This window comes from Augochlora pura, chromosome 9 (genome assembly GCF_028453695.1).
Source record: "Augochlora pura isolate Apur16 chromosome 9, APUR_v2.2.1, whole genome shotgun sequence".
Lineage (NCBI taxonomy): Eukaryota > Metazoa > Arthropoda > Insecta > Hymenoptera > Halictidae > Augochlora > Augochlora pura.
Genome location: NC_135780.1, coordinates 13,825,721 through 13,845,636, shown reverse-complemented (window position 1 = coordinate 13,845,636; position 19,916 = coordinate 13,825,721). Strand labels below are relative to the sequence as shown.

General features: G+C 39.7%; 1 protein-coding gene and 1 long non-coding RNA gene across 2 annotated transcripts in view; one reads left to right on the top strand and one right to left on the bottom strand.

Moving 5' to 3' along the window:
* LOC144475232 (uncharacterized) overlaps positions 1-19,294 on the top strand; it is a 28,998-nt gene extending 9,704 nt beyond the window's left edge. Inside the window, exons 2-3 of the mRNA XM_078190916.1 lie at positions 16,434-17,151; positions 18,338-19,294. Coding sequence (XP_078047042.1) covers positions 16,434-17,151; positions 18,338-18,701 — 1,082 coding nt within the window. The 3' untranslated portion in view covers positions 18,702-19,294. The remainder of the gene's footprint in view (positions 1-16,433; positions 17,152-18,337) is intronic.
* LOC144475234 (uncharacterized) lies at positions 13,591-16,897 on the bottom strand. Its single transcript, XR_013494835.1, has 3 exons — positions 16,458-16,897; positions 15,962-16,011; positions 13,591-14,618 (listed from the first exon to the last, which is right to left on the bottom strand). It is a non-coding gene; the product is annotated as an uncharacterized LOC144475234 (long non-coding RNA).
* Positions 19,295-19,916: the final 622 nt, after the last annotated feature.

Genomic DNA, 19,916 nt, shown 5'->3' with positions numbered 1-19,916 from the left:
CTGTCAGACTCCGGTTTAAAAAAGGACTCTCGCAATCGGTAGAATTTCTGAATGCATAATGTTCTTTCGATCGAGCAGAATTTGAAAGGACTCTCTCTCTCTCTCTCTCTCTCTCTCTCTGTAAGCGCGTCGAGATTCTTCTCCGCAACCCCCAGCACCGCGTTCCACCCGCTGCTCCCTCCGCTCTTTTGAGCGAAGCTTACGTCACCGTAACGATGTCATCGACAGACGGGCAACCTCGTAATTAAATGTCCACCTGAAACGTACCCGCGGCGTTGTGCTCGGATCGATCGCGTTTTCCATGTTGCACGCGTACAGGCGAGTGCAGGAAGTGCATTGGAAACTGCGGCCGCACGTGGGCACGTACCGCGCTCGCCGCGCAGGTGTTGAAATTCGGACAATGGAAAATGGCGAAGTGAATTCTTATCTAATGATATAATATCGTTTTTAATACCGTCGCTGTAATTTCGATCACGACCGGTGTCACGAACGAACGTGCGTTGCATTTTCCGGCGGTTTTATTTGTTCCAACAACGAGACGATATTCTACTAAATTTTTACCGAATCAGGTCCAGTGACTTAAACTTTATCGAGACGTTACACCCGATAGTTCATTGAACAATCGTTAAACGAATATTTGCAAAAATTGCAAGTGGTCCAATTGCCAAAATGAGTAAGAACAATTTATAATAATAATTTATAATCATAGTTGTAGCTTGCAAGTCTAAATCGAGCTAAAATTATATCTGCTAATAATATATAATTAATAATACCAAAGAAATAGGACAATCACATAATTGTCCATTTACAATTTAAAAAATCAGTCGATTAGAAACACTGAATGAAATTGCCGCAATCTTTGTATTACAGTAAGCACTACAAGAAGGTGTAAGTACTTCAGAGAAGATTCAATTAATCATCGGTTAATCATAAAGAACAATATTTCTTTTTCTGCGATAACGCGATCGTTTCAGGAGAACTATAATTTCAGACTTCGCGAAGGAAAAGGTTAAACGACACGACAGGCAACGAAGTAAAAGTATCTATCACCTTGGAAATTGTTAAAGATAATTCCCCCGCGGAATCGCGCTCTGTAATTATGCGGCACTATTTTCGTAGCGAAGTGTTTTTTTTCGGACCGTGCATTAACTGTTTTACATACGTTTCGCAAGAATTTAAATAATACGAATCCCCTTGTGGAATTTATACGAAATGTACACGTGTCGTTAGGTGATCGTGCAAACATTCGTTTTTAATAAATTAGTTTCCGAAACTATAATCTCCGTAGCGAAGCTATTAATTAAGTAAACAATTTGATTCCATCTTCCTGGAGAATGTCAAATATTTACGAGATTATAGGTTAGCGGGTACGAACGTTAAGCATTTATTTGCATCTATATTTTGTTAAACGATAAGCGAACCGATAAATTAAATAATTAAATTGTGAAGTTACTTCTAAATGCTGTTAATTATTAGGCGTATTATTTAAATACATTCAGCAGAATTATTTCCGTGTAACAAATCGGTCGCGTCTATTTTTTTCAAACAGGGAATGCAATTCTCCATTAAAAAGTCTCGCGTCGAAACGCTTTCCTTCCGGGGCGACGGTAACAAAGGAAGCTTATTGGAACTGTTATCCAATTAAGCGAAAGATGCTTCTCCCCCGGGTCGCGATGTCATTCGTTACGCAAACACGTACGCGTTTCTCGATTCCTTTTATTTACCGCGGAGAGCGGAGGATATCGGGTGGGCCTCTGTTAACCGAATGATTTTTCAAACAAAGCTCTGATTCGAGACGGTCATAAATACAAATTCAATCGACTCGGCAAAAAGGTCTGCTGCAACGAACGTCGATACACGGCCAGATTGCACCGGCAGAGATATCTAACACGAGCAAATGTGCAGGCAAAGGTTTTGCTAATCGCTGGAAAATTAAATGGCAACTGAATAATGCATTAACTTCTTATAGTTTCTGAGATAAAAAAAAATTATTCCGAACTTACAATAAATAATTTAGAAAAATGGAAGAGATAATATAGGTGTAATAAATAGAAATAAATTTATATAATATATAAATATTTATATATAATAAATCTTTATATATGATATAATATATAAATGGAGATAAATAGAATAATGAAAGGATAACCTGAATTAAGAGTATAGTGAGCACAACGTGATATTGTTCGTGAAAGAATAGCGAAATCAAGGATTAGTAACAAACGACATTCATCGCGCCAATAAATTCATCGTATGGGGCAACGGTTGCTGTGCAAGGGATTGTAATGAATGGGTTAATGGAAGTTTGACGATTGGAAGGTTAATGGGGAGACGCTGCGTTATTGTGAACAAGTTAAAATTAACCGCGTGCATATCCATCGCGATTCTCCTTCGAACGCAAGCTGTAGCAACGCATTCCTCCGAGACACTTAAAACAACATTATCAATAATTAAAAGAAAAATATCATTTGTTCCGCTGAATGCTAATAAATAATCGTCGCTTCTTTACAGACACGGCCTAAATAAATTCCATCGGGATTGTCTTCGATGAAACATCAGCTTTTCGAACGCTGTCATAATCCATTGTCTTTCATTTTGCCGACGCGGTCGAAGCAATGTTTTTGGATGCTAACGACTAAAAATTAGGTTAATGGAGCTCAATCTGGGAAACGAACTAATTACAAACTTTGTTCCCGCGTCCGGTTCGTTCGAATGAAGTTAATTATGCACGGTTTTTTACCATTTTAATGTAACGCGTTGCGCATCCATTATACTGTAACGACATTGTTTAAAAAAAAATATATTCTATCGTACGCGTTGCGACGAAGTATAGTCTTATTACCAGTAAATATTAGCCGGACGTCTCGTTATTCCATTTTAATTAATAAAGTAATTATCGCTCGGTATATTTTTATATACTTTAATTAAAGATAAAGTGATCATTCCATTTTGTATTTTAATATTGTTATTCAGTTTATTAATGGAGTGTCCATGGTTCCTAGATAGGGATTGACTTATATTTTTTCCTGGGGATATTAAGCACAGTTTAGATTTTAAATAAAATGCAAAAAAACGTCCAATGGTAGTTTCAAGTGTTAAAAAAAATATATGGACGCGGTTGCCTTTATGAAACTTACAATTAGCTAGGCGTTGCGTTAGCCGGTGGTTTTGAAATAGCCCGGCGCAAATGCATCTTAAAAATCGCATGCGATTGCGAAATGTTCCCATTTCATCGAGAAGTTTTTGTTCGGAAAGATAACGACGGATTAAACGTGTAACTTCCTCGCCGCAATAATTTTCACTTTCCAACATTGCATTTTAACTGCTCCTACATTATCGTTATTACGATACCAAAAGTCAGCATAGACAGTGTCGCAGACGCATAAATCATTTTATTATATCGTATATGCAATTAGAAATTATTATATAATTATATAGACAATATAAAAAAATTTAATTGAAACAGAAATTCCAGTCACATTTTAAAACATTAATTCGTGTAAGTGACGATGGGTAATAAACATATAATCACGGACAATCGAAATCATTAATAAATTACGCAGGTATAGACAATGTATATGTGGGTCATATATCGCCATAGATGCGATTACTCTACATGTAGATTGTGAAAGCAGAAGCGTTTAAAGTAGAATAGAACTGGCCATATTAGCCCAACAAAGACCACAGGAGATAATTCATCAGTCCGAAGACAATACTGCCGATCGTATAGAAGAGTAATTAGCGCGACTTATATAGCAATACTCCATATAGTAAATTCATTTCAAATGGGAAAATTACATCCTAGTGAACCCAGAACTATTATCCTCCGTGCAAAATTATAAATACTGAACAATGCTGTGCTTGAAAATGCAGAGAGAGTATCTTTCCGCGATTTGAAAATCATTTCTCATGTTTGACAATTCTGCTAATTATTATCAGACCGTGGTAAAAAGATTTAAATAATTTAAAATAAATTAATGCATCGTTCGCTGAATCGATTCGTTTTTTAAATAAAATTTCTCGAGGGTGTTAAAAAAAATGCTTGTTCCAGTATTTTGCTATTAAAAGAAGCAGGACTTTCACGACCGTAAAATTGCGTTATTGCATAATAAAATCGAATTGTCATTGCACCATAAAACAGTCAAGTGCGATCGAATAATCAATGAACGAGTAACATTTAACGATCAATAAATTCTCCGATCATCTTTACAATTTCTGCAACAATTTCCTCTTGGATACCGTAACACTTCCTGTTTTACAAAGTGACGCAACCGTGCCGTTGAAAGTTTATCGATGAGAACAATTTATCACGGGATACACCACTGTGCGTTCGACCAGGGTGCCACCGATGATTTTCTTGCCGTCTCACCATAAATTATTTCCCTCGATCCTCTTCGCGACCGACCAAATCGAATCGATCGTACTGGATTTCTAAACCGATTTGGTCCGAGTAAATGACATAAGAAACTTAGTATATCAGCAGTTTACATTTTGTATCGCGAGCGTTGCAGGACGATTACGCGGCGATGCGTTGAAGCTATCGTTTCTGTTAGTCAATAGTAGTAATAAGTAATTTACACGTGGCAAGTGCAATAATTTACACGTTTCTAGAAACATAAACGAGTCTGAAGCGGCCATTTTTAGATCATTGAAATATATCGCTTTCAACGAATATTGTTTTATTGCATATATCGAGGGGATACTTAAATTTTTCTAATTATGGCGCGGAGAGAAGAGAAAAGCTGGTTGGAAGATGTCAAAATTATTGATTATTAAATTTGCGAATTTAATTGTAAATTTAATTGTAAATTTTAAAATTAAATCAACGTTTCGTCGATTGATTAAATGGGGAATTAAAAGGTTGAATCTGTGGTGGCGATTTCTGCGACTGGTGGAACAGTGTTCGGTCAATTTCTCTCGATTCTCATTGACCCTTCGATCAAGCTTGTGATCGGACCAAGTTAACAAAAATAATCCCGGCGCACGTGTCGCAGGAAAAAAGGAGCCGCGTTCTCGTTTTCGGCGCGTCAGAATTTCCATTGCGCGCGCGGCGAAGACGATCCATGGAAGAAGGGAGATCGAAAGGAGGATAGATCAGCGTGCGGGGTAGGAAAAAGCGAAAGTCATGTCAGACCAATCGCAGCCGAGGCAGACACGAGGCATTGTGCGCATCTTTGCCCCAGATAATTAATATCCGTGCTCGAGAGCGTATTTCTGCAGCGCATCGCCGCGTCCTCCTCGATTGCCACATTTTCCCGTCGAGCTAATTGATTAAAGGGATTATTATTACGAGCAGGATGCGCCTACGGCCGATTTCCTTCTCTTCTCAACCGCTCTTTCGGCGTGTTGTAATCGCTGATTTTTCCACCCTTCTGTCTCGCGATTCCCGTCAACGCGTACCTCTCGACCTCACGAACTCGATAAGCTTGCGCGTCCCGACGACGCGTTTGTTTAAATTATCGATTTGAACACGGTGTTAAAAACTGTATTAAGGACTAAAATTTATTCTATTTATTAATGCTTTATTCAGCGAATAATTACCCTTTTCCGAAGAAATATAAATCGATATAGTAAAAAGCGCCTACACTGATTATACTCAAATTATTTTTATTTCACAGTAAAATTACTTTTGGTATAAGCGATACAGTTTACTATACCGTTCAAAGCATTAATAAATAAAAGAACAGTACTTCAGTCATCGCCTAGTCGACTAATCCTTCTATAATTTAAAAACGTTCATTTAATCCAATCTGAGAAGTAGTTATACCGTGTTAAAAGGCCATAACTAATAAAACAAATATCCACCGGTTAAACTGCGAATAACTAGGAATTATCCACTGCAACAATTCAATGCCCGTTCTCGTTCTCGTTTCCGTAGTTACGGGGCGGAACGTAATCAACGTATAAATACATAAATTGGCCATTTTTCTTCGGCTAAGAGGCCACCGTAAAGTCAACTATAAGAGTATCGATACATCACTCTTCCAATTTGCACCGCCTAACCGTCCGAATAAATTTACTCGGCGATGCAATCAGCCGGCGTAGTTCATCACGTCGGCGTATCGAGCAAGAGTCGTGAAACTTAGCAACGATCCACGACGATCCGCGGCAATCCGTCGTTTTGCTCGATTACACTGTCCTCCGTCGAGCTCTGGATCTGTTGTTCGATCAACGATAACGTCATTTTCGCGAACGGCTTCGCGTTCCGTAGGCAGATCATGTCCTCGGTCTAGAAATCATCGCTCCTCGTCATCTCTGCTCCGTATATCGCAACGAGCCGCGGCGAGCCGTGGTTCGCGATGCGAGCGTTGCGGTCGTATTAGTCATAATCGTGGCTACTTCTTAACGCTAATTCGAGAAGATTTCATTCTCGTGCGCGGCTGTCGAAATCTCTCTGTTTCTTCTTCGATGTACAAGCGAAGAGCGTAATAATAACAGTCGGCGATGTACAAAAATGCGATCGATCATTTAAAATGATTGAGCTGTATTAATTCTAAGGCACGTGAAATCGGTCGCCTAGATATTTCGTTGAAAGCGAAACCATGGCGGATAAAATAGATGGTGAAACGAGAAATTAGTGGCACGACGATCACCTTAAATCTTAACAATTTTCATTGACAATTAAAAATTCGATCTTGTCTATTTTACCCTAATTTTATTCTGCCTTAATTTCTATTTTTATCTCCTGAATTTCAGGATCGAAGCGTTCGCTAATTTATTCTTTGAATTTCAAATAGATCTGCAAAGTGGTCTAACCCTTTAAGTGGCCGGCCCGTGAGAGTCGCAGCTAGCCTAACGCACGCATGTTGCGCACCCACCCTGCGTACTTCTTCAAATTGAGATAGAGAACTTTTCCAATAAACGAACTGATTTTAATTAAAACTCAGGTTTCCTGTCATTTGAAAATATTTATTTGGCAACAATTATTTAGAAATACTATATTAACGTTTCTTCGGCCACAGAAACGACCAATAATCGGTTAAAGAAAAGTTTGTCAGTGAGATTTCATAATTCGTTTCAAGTCATTTTGCTATACAATGACTCATACCGTAAGCGGTCGAACTTTTTTTTTATTTTTATGGTCTTTTTATGCACGCCCGACGTCCCGGCAACGTAATGTTGCTATTATTACGTAGTCCAGATTCGAAAAGGAATAATGGGCTATTACACCTTTCTCGTGCCTTCGTATGATCATCGGAAACTTTTTAGTCATAATTATATGATCTGGTTCCAGAGTTTCACTGAATTCTACGATCGTAAAGTATTCTTTTCTCGAACGAAAGTTCAACGATTATTACCTAATGCATTAATTGCGAGAGCAATAATCACTTGATATAGTTTATAAGTAGCATAAGCTTGGAGTTTCATTAACAATTACATCTGGTATTTTATAATTAAAATTGACGTTTGATTATTAGGAAAAATCATGTTGAACTCGATTAATGATATATTTTATTTATTTGAGGTGTAGATTATGAACTATAATAGATTGTATTCTATATATTATGTTATATATTATATTATATATATATATCATTAAAATAATTCAATTTTAATTCTGTGCAACTCGAAATACAGAATGCGCCAATTAATGCACTATCTTCGCCAAACATTATAAAAATTTAATTAATTGGATTTTGATCGATTAGTCTTCGTTTCGGACAATTTGGCTAACACATCAAACATAATTGAGCGCCGAAAGAGGAGCGGCGTTTCCGGGTTTACATCGGCGATGATGATTTTCTGAGACAAAGCACGCGTAAAAAAACTAATTAGTAATAGGAGTCCACGATAGCTATTGTTTCGTCATCCGGCGGTAGGTATCTGCATATGCTATAGCCACGATCCAACCTTGCATACTATATTAACTGCGGGCATACCGTACATTTACATACCGCCATTGTCGAATTTTAGGCATCCAATTTCACTAACGAATTTCGCAATGTTATCTTGCTGCTAGCGAATGCTGCTACGTTTGCTCGCGGCTATATATGTACCGTCGAGGACTCTGGCTACACGTACATACACATACAGTGAAGCGAACACTGATTGCGAATCATTAATATTGAAAATATCATAGGGAAACAAGATAGAGAAATAATTAATAAATCAGCTGATTCGAAAGATAGTATAAGAATACTTTGTTTGATAAATCAATTATTTGGTTAATAACACTGATCGATAAAAATAATTTAATGCAATGAATTTGATGAAACAGAGTAATAGATTTAAGGAGAAGAAAAATTAATAAATTAATAAGAAAGCAAACGTGGCTCAATTTATTAAAAAATAGTTATTGTATATTTAAATAAAAATAGTTAAGTATAAGAATACAAGTAACCTTATCATTTTTCTCACTCGTCTTCTGGCAATTTTCGCAATGAATCGATTACATTTTAATACAAAGGGAAAATTCTCGTAAACGGTGACCTGGGTCGCCTCGATTCAGACTACATTAACAATCTGGAGTTTCCATATGGAAGAGGATTTTCCTCGGTTCCGTCAGAAACGTGGGAATGGCACGCTGTGTTCGGTTCCATTCAGCGATTCGATCCCGATGTTAGATAAAACATCTGATTTTGTATCTGCCGCGGATCGTTCCACGGATATTTTTTTGTTTCAACGTTCCGTATCAATATATATATATATATATACATATATATATATACCACGAAATCCATCCAATACCCCAGCACACTCTCACCGATTGCTGAAATAACGTTGCTAAATCGACGATTTATTATTGCCCCGTGTAGCAATAACGCGGCCAATACCAAGCTGCCACCGGTGTCGAGATGCACCCGGTATGACAACGTTGCGGTAATATGAATAGCTGGCCCAGATTCGAATGTGTTGATGAGAACTATAAAATATCCTAACCCTTTTTTTTCTGATCGCCATAATATCGGCCATTTTTAAGTGTGTAGCAAAAAGACGTTTATTTAATTAGAACGTGACCCATTTGCTGCGACACTCTACTACGAACTAGTTTTTAAGGCACAAATGCCTTTTTTATGTATAATTATTTTTACAAGTAATTGTTATGTATAATAGTGGGTTGCGAAATGATCGATGAAATATTTGATAAAATAAACACATGCGAGATATTTAATAAAATGAGTACGTACGAAATGTATAATAAAATGACTGTATAGTAATTTTATAGAAATAATGTAACATATAGAAATTGAATAGAATTGAATAGAAAACTTGGAATAAGAATTTTGAAGAAATTCTTTCGGGCGAAAATTATGACGATATGCGAGAAGACTGTCAAAGCGGGGTGCGCTTCGCGCGTCACAGAAATCCGGCGTTTCGTACGCGGCGACCTCATGAAATGTCGAGAAAAGAAGGGATCGCTTTGATTTTGTCGGAAAGGGAACCGACAGAATTTTTCTGACCACGCTATTTTTAGAGAGTGCAGCCACCATTTTGAAAAGTCAATCGATAACGTCGCTTGCCACCGCGACTGCTTGCAACGCGATAGTTTTTTTTTATTAACAACCGAATTAGACAGCACTTCAAGGCCTAATTTTTAGTTTAATATCAACGTCAATTTATAATTCGAAAGACTAATTAATGTAGAAAATAATTTGATTTCGCGACGGAACTCCTCGCCGTTTTTTCAAATGTATAATAATTATCCACTAAGTCAAGGTAAAAATTCAATTTATGCCTGTTTAAAATTAATTTATATTAGTTTGACTATTAATTTCTCGCGAATAATTTTATTCGTACAATGGTGCTTAAAACAACCGAAATCAAATGTTATGCAACAGCCGATCATATTATATGAATTTAAAAGAGAGAACAAAAGTCTATTAGGAATGCGAGAGCTGTCTTTTCTGATCGGTCAACGCGAACAAACTTTTAATACCTGTAGCGTACATCCCAGAGCGCAAGTTCTCCTGAAAATTTGACTACGAATTAAATTCACGTCCGGGACCGAAAGCTTAGATCACGACCGCTCTCTGAATCCTCAATGACATTGAACTTTCAACGTTCTTTATAATTTCGCGAACCCGTTCAAATCGGACGGTGAAACTCCCCCCCCCCCCGCGCGCCGTACGAAAATATATTCTAACGAAAAGAAAACGGAACTGGTTCAATTAAAATGAGATCGCAAAACTGTTCGAACTAATTGCTTCCGCTAACGAGCCGCGCGATTTTATTTCGACGAGGGCTTCCGACGAATCGTCCATTAAAATATTTAATTGCATCTTTAAATATCGAACTCGAATTGCAACCCAGATTGCGCCTCGAAATTGCCCGCGGTGGTCGTTATTACGTAAAACATATCACGCGTTGCCGAACGCGAGTTTCAAGCAAAATTAATTGATGCCGCGTATTAAAAATAAATTTCCAACGCGGGAACAAATTTTATCGTCGCGAACATCGCGACGAATACTATAAAAATCGAACATAAATTATAGAAGCTTCGGTCAATTTTCAACTTATAATTTTTATTAATAAATAAAGAAAAATTTATTTATTAATTCGCTTAAACGTAAACGACGGCAGGCGTCCAAGCTGAATCAGTTTCCACCAGCGACTTTTCAATGGTTAGCAACAATGTAGGGAACCTTTCGTCGTACAACGGCGCGCGGGGTTGTCAAAGTAAAGGGCACGCAGCTTGAAAAGTTCATTGTTGAGCGATTACGAAAAGACGCGAATAAATAATCTACATAAATATTTTCTAAAATGACGAAACGTCGAATAACTCGTACGGCGCGGATCTATGCGAGGCCCTCCGGGCGATTGTTACTATCATCATCCTCCCGCGATCGCTCTTCCATCAGGTATGACATCAAGGCCGCGTCTGCCGTAATTTATCATAACAAGAACGTTAAGTTCGTGACGCTGGTGGAAAGAAAAATGTTGGAAAAGGGACGGAGGACGGGACCGGCGATGAAAAGACAAAGGAGGAGACGGATCCGCGAGGAGGCCGGGGATAAAAAAGATACGTCGATGGCGAAGCTCGGGACGGTGTAACCCCTTAATACCGGCCGAGCAGTTGAATAATATTAATCGATCGATCCATTAATTATATTCAATTGTGATCGAGCGTAACTTTAACGACGCCGACACGGTTTTGTTCATCGGAGTGGATTTTATTCGAGAACGTAATTGTCCAGCCGACTTTCAGCTGCAATTACCCATTCGATTCTCGCGTACCATTTAAATTTTTCAATTTCAAATTGTTACCTGTCAAATGCACGGCAATCGGTCCAGTGAACCTCATTGTCGCGTTAATGCTAGCTTCGAAGTAATTATTTATCTATAGAGATTTAAAAGAGAAAAATAAAATGCGAATTCTTTTGGAAAATGTAAAAGCGTCGATTTCAAGGTGGTTTTCTTAATTATTTTAAGGCTATTCAATCCGTTCTGTTTCCAATAATAACCGCTTAATTTTGACATAAACGAATAAATTTTATTATTCGTCGTCTCTATTTTATTAAAGAAGGATTGTCGATCGTCCTGCAATTAGGGACAGATAAATAACCATAAATGGATATATAATCATAGACAGATATGTATAATCATAAACGGATAAATAATCATAAATGAATATTTAACCATAAATATATATATGGACGGATAGCCAAACTGAAGTAAAATGATCAACAATTTATTAGATTAAATTTTCCTGAACGCTGATCTCCCGCGATCGACGCTCCCCCTCCTCTATGGCTCCCCTCCCGGCATTAACCCCACGTTCACCAAGATGTCCTACCTGGTAGCATCCTCTTGTACTCCCGCGAAGACTTTCTCCGAAAGACGGCCAACTATATAAGCCAGATCTCCGATGTTTGAACCATGTTAGACGAAATCTTACGGATGCGTCGAGCAGGCTACGTGGCCTCCGCGATCCGATCTGAATCTATAGTTTTGTTTTTCGTCGCTTGACCGATTCCTATCAGAGACACGCGTGGAACCGATCGAGGAAACGTACGCCCGTGATTAAAGGGCAGTTCGTGTATGTGAGAATTGTCGTCCAGCTACTTTGATACATCCCGCACGCGTTCCAGCCATGAGGCCCGCGACCAGCTGGGCCTCTTTGGCAGCGACCGTACTCGCTACGGCCCTGCTCCTACAGAACATCCAGGCTGAGGGTAAGAATTACGCGACGAATCTTTTTTTTTTAACTTAATCGTGACAGAAATCGGTAGTAAAAAGATTAAAAATCGACGCGGTGCGCGTAATTTTTTAATACAAAATTTGCCACCGGTAAATCAAATGACCCTCTAAATCTAATAATATAATTAACGGCTTCGCGTTTCTATTTTTATAATTATTAAATTCTTAAAGCTGTTTCCATTAAAAATCTCTTTGTTCAAGCACGCATTGTTACAAAAATTGTGCAATAATTGAGCAAACTCGATCTCGTAATTTTTACAAGGTGCTACTTGTTAGTCGCTGCTAGATCTCGGTCGTTTCAGCGTAAATATTGACGGGATCAATTAATATTAATTTTGCTACGAGTCCGTTCTACCGAAGAAAGTGCTATTTTACTTTCTCTATTCCTCGCTTTCCGTAGTACAACCTCGCGACTGCAGTATAATTTAATCGGACACCGGGCTTCCTTCGATCTCTTTTCGCGTTCTCTCCCTTGCATTCTCCCACGTGCGAGCCTGTCCGCGAAGTAGCAATTAAAATCGGAGAAGGGGAGCAGCAATTTTTCTGAACCGTTTCGGGGAAACCTCGACACGTTATTCCCGATTTATTTATTCGTCGAATTGTATCTAAACAAGAATTCTGGAAAACGTTTTAATTTTCCAATTTCTCCTCGCGTAAATAAAAAAAATAAATCATGGAACCGTGGCATTGTTTTTTAAATATAGCAACACGTCGCAACACGTGCAGTTAATCAACTCTTCGCGTGTTAGTAACAAAAAAGGTCTGACAGATTTTTATAACCATTTAACGAAAAAGAGTAAAACAATAGTAAATGCTGTAAAATAAATTAGTCGATTAGTTTTTTAAAAGCGGTCATTTTTTTCGATTAGTGTTAACAGAAAATGTGTATAATTTAATCGGTAGAATTAAAGTTGCGTAGCATAATTAAAAATGCATTCATTAATAACAATAAAGGCAGAATAAGAACCGGTCTATAATTGTTACAACTTTGACACAAATCGTCCAACAAGGTCGAAATGCGAGGAAAGTTGAAAACTCTACAAAATAGTAGAAAGCTCGGCCAGATAATTTGGGGTAATACGCGACTACAATAAGAAATTCTTTTTACCGGCAACAATAAGTATTCATTCGACTGAACGCCGTAAACACGAAGTCTTTAACCTTCTTCGCTTTACCGAATAATCACGTCCGAAGATAGCGACGGATTACTGCTACAAAACGAAGCGACTTAGCTCCTGTTACCTACACTTTCAGCCGAGTATAAATCATCAGATGTTTTTAATAATTTTTGCATTTATAATACTTTTTATCTTTAATTATATTACTGTTTCGAGAAATCAAATTTTCAGAAATTTCCTGAAAAAGCATCGTCTAGTATTTTTTTATTTATAATAGATTGTGTTATTATATTACTATGATATATTATAGATTATGCTGTGATATATAATAGATTATACTATGATATATTATATAGATTATGCTACAATATATAATACATTATACTATAAATATATAATCCATTACACTATAATATATAATACATTATACTAAAATATATAATACATTATACTAAAATATATAATACATTATACTAAAATATGTAATACCTAATACACAGTGAACACGATATAGAACGCATTCTAATGTATCATCGCGATAGGTATAATTTCCAAAAGCGTGGTAAAACAAAACGTAGAAAGTCGAGATAAGCAATTCGGGGTAATACGTGATCCCGATGTTCCGCGATAATGCGACGGTTAGCGAGACGTGATGGAACTATTGCTCCGGCACTCTCACGGATTAAAGCCAGGCCAAAGGATAAACATTTCACGCGATCGCCGCGCGATAAGTTTCTCTTTGGCGACGGACATCCGGCGGTGAATAAAAATTAGACACGAAATTGAAAAATCAGGACACGACTCTGATATAAATCGTTTCTGTCGCTTTAACGGAGTTCGACGTCTCCGATAAACAACAAACGAGCCTTAAACAGTTCCTCTTTACAACGCGACGAACTTTTGTCCATTTCCTTCTAAGACAGAGTAATTGCTTAACCCTTTGACGAACCCTCCGAAAATGAATATTAAATGGCTCTGGAGTTCTCAAAAGGTTAAATATCCCGACCTTCGTGCATTTATCTTCGATATGACATTTTTTTATAAATATTGACAAAGTAGTTTGGACGAAAAAACGAATTGCTCGTTACAGTAGCAGTTTCAAGGAACAATAGGTGAACAATTGTCTCCTAACATGAAGCGAGAAGATCGTTCCCGGTGATACGAGCTAACAAGTACGGAGACACACAAGCAACAATCTTGACGATCGCTTCTTTTAACGGAACTCGGCTTAAATTGTAGGGACCGGCGAGTGTAAACAATGTGTAATTAGCTGTGCCCAGCCAGCCATTTTCTTTTTATGAAGAATCGCTTTAAACGTTGATATTTCGACATCGCCGAGGAAGTCTGCTCGCAAATGACAACCTGTGGACAAGATAGCGAACTTTCTGCGATTTACGACCAAAATTGGCAGGTTTAACGAAGACTAATATTTTTTTTATTAATAATAAAATTATTCGTTCGTTAACCGATAATAATAATGATATATCTATATTCGCTCGGATAATTATAACTTTAATGTTAATACTAAAAATAGGGTACAATATTTAACGAGGAAGGTTTCGCTATATTTTCAGTTATTTTCACTTTCATAAAGGGATTTCAATAAATAATCAATCGTCGAACGCAATTTGCGATCCGAGGAATCGCAGAGGTGCTATTGAACAAATTGTTAGCATCCAAGGAATGAGCAACGTATCAAAGATGAAAAAGAAAGTGAAAACACGTCATCGCGCGACCATAAGAACAATACTATAAAAAAAACGTCATCGGAGTGGCATTCGAATCACGACAATATTTTAGATATAATGACCACGGGTGACGACACGTTCTCCGCGATTGCTATTTTGATACCAGGCACGTTCTCTTAAGACCCGACCGCATAATCACATTGTAATTGTGTTTCTCGATGGAAATTGGTTACGATCTAGTTGCGATTTCACGGCGATATGCTCGGGCGTTATGCAAAGTCTGTTAATTAGAGTGTATTCTTTCACCAGCGGGCATCTTTCCAAATAAGTTCGACGGGGCCACGATTCTTCAAAATTTATTTAACATTCCATAGAGAGTTTATGGAAAATTAATAGAAATCACATTCGTTGGCATTACACTGAGAACAGCGTTTGCAGCGAAAACATTTTGTCTCAAAGGAACTGTTTAAACATTAATGTTAAAATGTATAAACAGTGAAATGGTTCCTAATAATAAATTGATATGATAATAAAATTAAATTTAATATTAAATGGATGAAATAAAATGTATAAACAGTGAAATGATTCTTCGTAATAAATTGATATAATAATAAAATTAAATTTAATATTAAGTGGATGAAATTTAATAAAATTTAATGAATCAGGTTTAAATGGTTAATTATAGATATTTAATTAGAAATGGCTTCCCGAGAAAGTGCATAGACGGGGAACAATACGGAGAAGATTCGTGGCAATCGCGTACTTGATTAGAGACAATAGGCCATAGCTCTGATTTCCATGATCTCGAAGCTGTTCCGGCGAGAACGAGGAGAACCATTAAGAGAATACAGTGCGAAATCATAAACTACTTTCCTGTGAATAATTACGAAGCTTAATCGCAGTCGAATCTCTCTTTATCTCTCGTTCCTGAAGAACAACTGCGAACGTACGAGCGCGAGGATAAAACTGCTGAAATGCATTCCTTGCTCTATGCAAATTCCTTTCTTTCTAACTTACTTGCGATGAATAATTTTGCAGCGTTGCAGTTAAACGTGACGATATCCTCGCTGAAATGGAAATAATAATTTGGCATAATGGAGAACAGAGAATAAATTCTAATATTATGTATGGAACAACGTAATCTCGAGATTACTCGAAATTATATCGTCGCCTTAATTTAGAGTAACAACTAAGGAGTCAGCGATCAAGCTTCAGTGGCTAAATCTTGTTAAGATAGTCATCTCAGTGGCGCGATATAATCGTGTTCAATGGTGTCATGAGTAGAGAATGTTGAAGACACCAGCTATATGCCTTGTATTTTGTAAAATAATTCGAATAATAAATCTAAACGAAAAATGTCGATCTATATAATATGAACTTGCTGTATAACTTATGGTATAACTGAAATATAAATTAAAATAATGATAGATGACTTTGCGCCTTTGTGGTGAAAACGATGAATGAATCTAATAAATGGTTTATTTTTCAGCGCCGATTTCGGGCAGCTACTTACCTCCATCGACCAGCTATGGGACGCCAAACTTAGGCGGAGGAAGCTTCGGCGGCGGTGGACCATCTTCCACTTACGGTGCCCCATCCGGTGGTAGCAATGGTCGTCCATCGTCAAACTACGGCGCACCTAGCGGCGGAGGCGGTGGTGGTTACAACGGTGGAGGCGGTGGAGGCGGCGGTTACAATGGCGGAGGTGGCGGAGGACCGTCGTCGACATACGGTGCTCCAGGATTCGGTGGAGGTAACGGGGGTGGAATATCCTCCAGCTACGGTGCCCCAGGTTTCGGTGGAGGCGGCGGAGGAGGTGGAGGACCGTCCTCTACTTACGGAGCCCCCAACGGCGGCGGAAGGCCATCCTCGACCTACGGGGCTCCTACGGGAGGCGGAAGACCGTCGTCGACTTACGGCGCGCCTGGATTTGGCGGCGGCGGCAGCGGCGGAGGCGGAAGACCGTCCAGCAACTATGGGGCACCATCCTCTGGCGGTGGTAACGGTGGTTATTCGGCACCGTCCGGATCTTATGGTGCGCCGTCCCGCGGCGGCAACGGCGGCGGAAGACCGTCGTCAACGTATGGAGCTCCCAGTGGAGGTGGTGTGTCAACTAGCTATGGGGCGCCTACTGGAGGCGGGGGAGGATTTGGGAGACCTTCGTCGTCTTACGGTACACCTAGCACCGGTGGTGGCAGTTTCGGAGGGTAAAAGTCACGATATTATTTACTTTTGTTGTCTCAAATTATGGCGGAACTCCACGCGTCTGGAAGTACCCCTCGTCTTACACTCTACGGACCCTTTATGTCCCTCTCAGAACCACTGAACATTTTTGGAAGTTTCGCTTCTACAATTAAAATATTTATTAACTCGTGATGGAGTCTATATAAAAAAGCATCAGAACCAACTGGAATAAATAATTTACCGCAGAGCAAGTTCTACTGTACTCGAAACGCTATCTTTTGAACGAATCTTACTTTTGATAAAACTATCGTTTATTTTTGTCCATATCGTGGTTTTCAATGGACGAATCATTTCGGTTAAACGAGTCACTCTTTCGGAAGCATTTTGTAGAGTCGTGAAATCCTTTAAACCGTCTCATCGTTAAAACAATCCCAAATTGGCTGTGTTCCCGAGCATTCTAAACTTTTGGACACATGGAGTTCTATCGTACTCGACTTGGATCTCGCACAGGACAAATAAATTCAACCGTCTGTACAACGCGGAATCATGAAACTGATCCACCTTTAGTTACTTGCCACTCCTAGTCAAGCATTCCATGAAGTCGAGTGGCAGGAATCTTTCGGGCACTTAACACAATATCTTCATTGCTAAAAAAAACAAAAGGAGCGGAAAACAAAACCACGTGTACACAGGGTGCTCGGTCACGAGTGGGCGTCGCGGATCGACGATCGTCGTTTTATTTCTTTGATTCGTTTATTACCGATCACGTAACTTATCTTTTCGTTACCCGATAAATTCAGGTACCTTTAGTTATTAACTTTGATACGCAGTAATCGTGAATCAGAGCAATTACAACGTTAGGTTGCAATACTTCCAATTTCAAGAAAAATAATTCGATTCGTTAATTGCGATACTCCCAATTATTTCCATCAGCCTGTCGGCTCGTAAAAATCGTACTCGTCACTGAGAAAAGCCTCGAATCGAACAGGCCGTGTGTACACGGGTCTCGCACAACCCTTGCTGTCCGAACTCGGCGTTCGACTGTATACGGCAAGAATCTTTCGAGCACTTAACACAATCTTCAAAAGCTACGACTCCGCGCGACAGAAGCGTTTCGGAAAAACACAGTGTAAAATATCATGTACAATCCAACAAGGATTTCGAGGGATCGGCGATATAAAATTTTCACGGTGTCTTTTACGACTGTAGCGGATACTCCGGAGGCGGCGGCGGCAACGGCGGCTACTCCGGCGGTGGCGGAGGCGGTGGCTATTCCGGTGGAGGTGGCTACTCTGGAGGTGGAAACGGCGGCGGATACTCCGGCGGCGGTGGAGGTTACTCGGGTGGCGGTAGCAGTGGAGGTTACTCGGGTGGAGGTAATGGAGGCTACTCTGGAGGCGGCGGAGGTGGCTATTCTGGAGGAGGCGGTGGCGGCTACTCTGGAGGAGGCGGTGGCGGCTACTCTGGAGGCGGCGGGGGTGGCTACTCTGGAGGCGGCGGAGGTGGTTACTCCGGTGGTGGAAGTAGTGGAGGTGGTCAAGGCTACGCCAGCAATGGAGGCTACCAATACTAAACAGAAGAAATCTCGCGCGGTGACCTTCGACTTTCTTTCACCCTGGACAAAGGAGAACCTGAACGGATCGAGACAGCGGAACCGCACGGTCGGCGGCGGCGGCGGCGAGGCTGCCGGGTCGACGGGGTTACCACGGGGAGGAAGGGTGAACGAAGAATCGAAGATCGTTCTCGCGGAATTGGGATCATTCAAGCATCGATTCGAATTCAAAGTTTAACGTCGCCGGACGAGTTGGCCGGAGACGCGTTCCCGCGAACAGCCGACGGAAGAAAAAAAGAAAAAGAAAATATTAGTACGAGCACGTCTTTTCTCGACATGGTCCCAGGAACGCGTCCGAGCCGAGTTCTATTCATCGAGGGGAACAAATTTCACGCAAGAGGGCTGCTGAAACGAGAAAACGAGAGAGAGAGAGAGAGAGAGAGAGAGAAAGGAGAGCGCGAGACGCAAAGAGAGCTGCATAGGGAAAGAGAGTTCATTTTCCTCATTCAGAGCCTGTAATTTATTTATTTTGTAAAAATGCTTTTTGTACTAATAAAACTGCTACGCTGGAAACAAACAAATTTAGAGATCCGCGTTCAGACACCTCCGCTCGAACCCCGACTTCGCGCCCACGCCTTCGTCCACTTATTTCCGATCACGGTGGAGGAGAGCGGTAATTGGGCCCGTGAGAACGCAAGAACTGCGGACCGTACTTCCTCCGCCGTATATTTCTCTTGAAAATATGTATACACGTGTAAACACGACCGACATTGGAAGAAGAAAGAGAATCGATGGGACTTCGCGAGCATTACGTAGCAAGTCTTCGGTCGGTTACGGGCAAAACATATAATGGAAAACTTCGCGGTACTAATTTAGAATCGTCGTGTATAAGTAAGACGGTGGCGGCTTGGGAGTAAGGTTAGTTGGACAACGTCGGCTAGCCGGTCGATTTATTGATTCTCCCAACTCGTACACCGGGAAGGTATGAATAAGTAAGAGCTTTTTCTATTTCTGTTGTGAGCCAACTAAAAAACGTGGATATTGACGAGGACCTTACGTCGATATCCCTCGAGCAGGAAATCGCGTATTCTGACCTATTCGCTGATTTCACCCCTGAACGATCCGCCGTCGAAAATAGTTCCGTGGGAATAATTATTCTCCCTTTTTCTCCCTCGACCACCGTCACAGAGACGACAACATTACAGTGATCTTCTATGAAGATAGTAATTTCTTTTC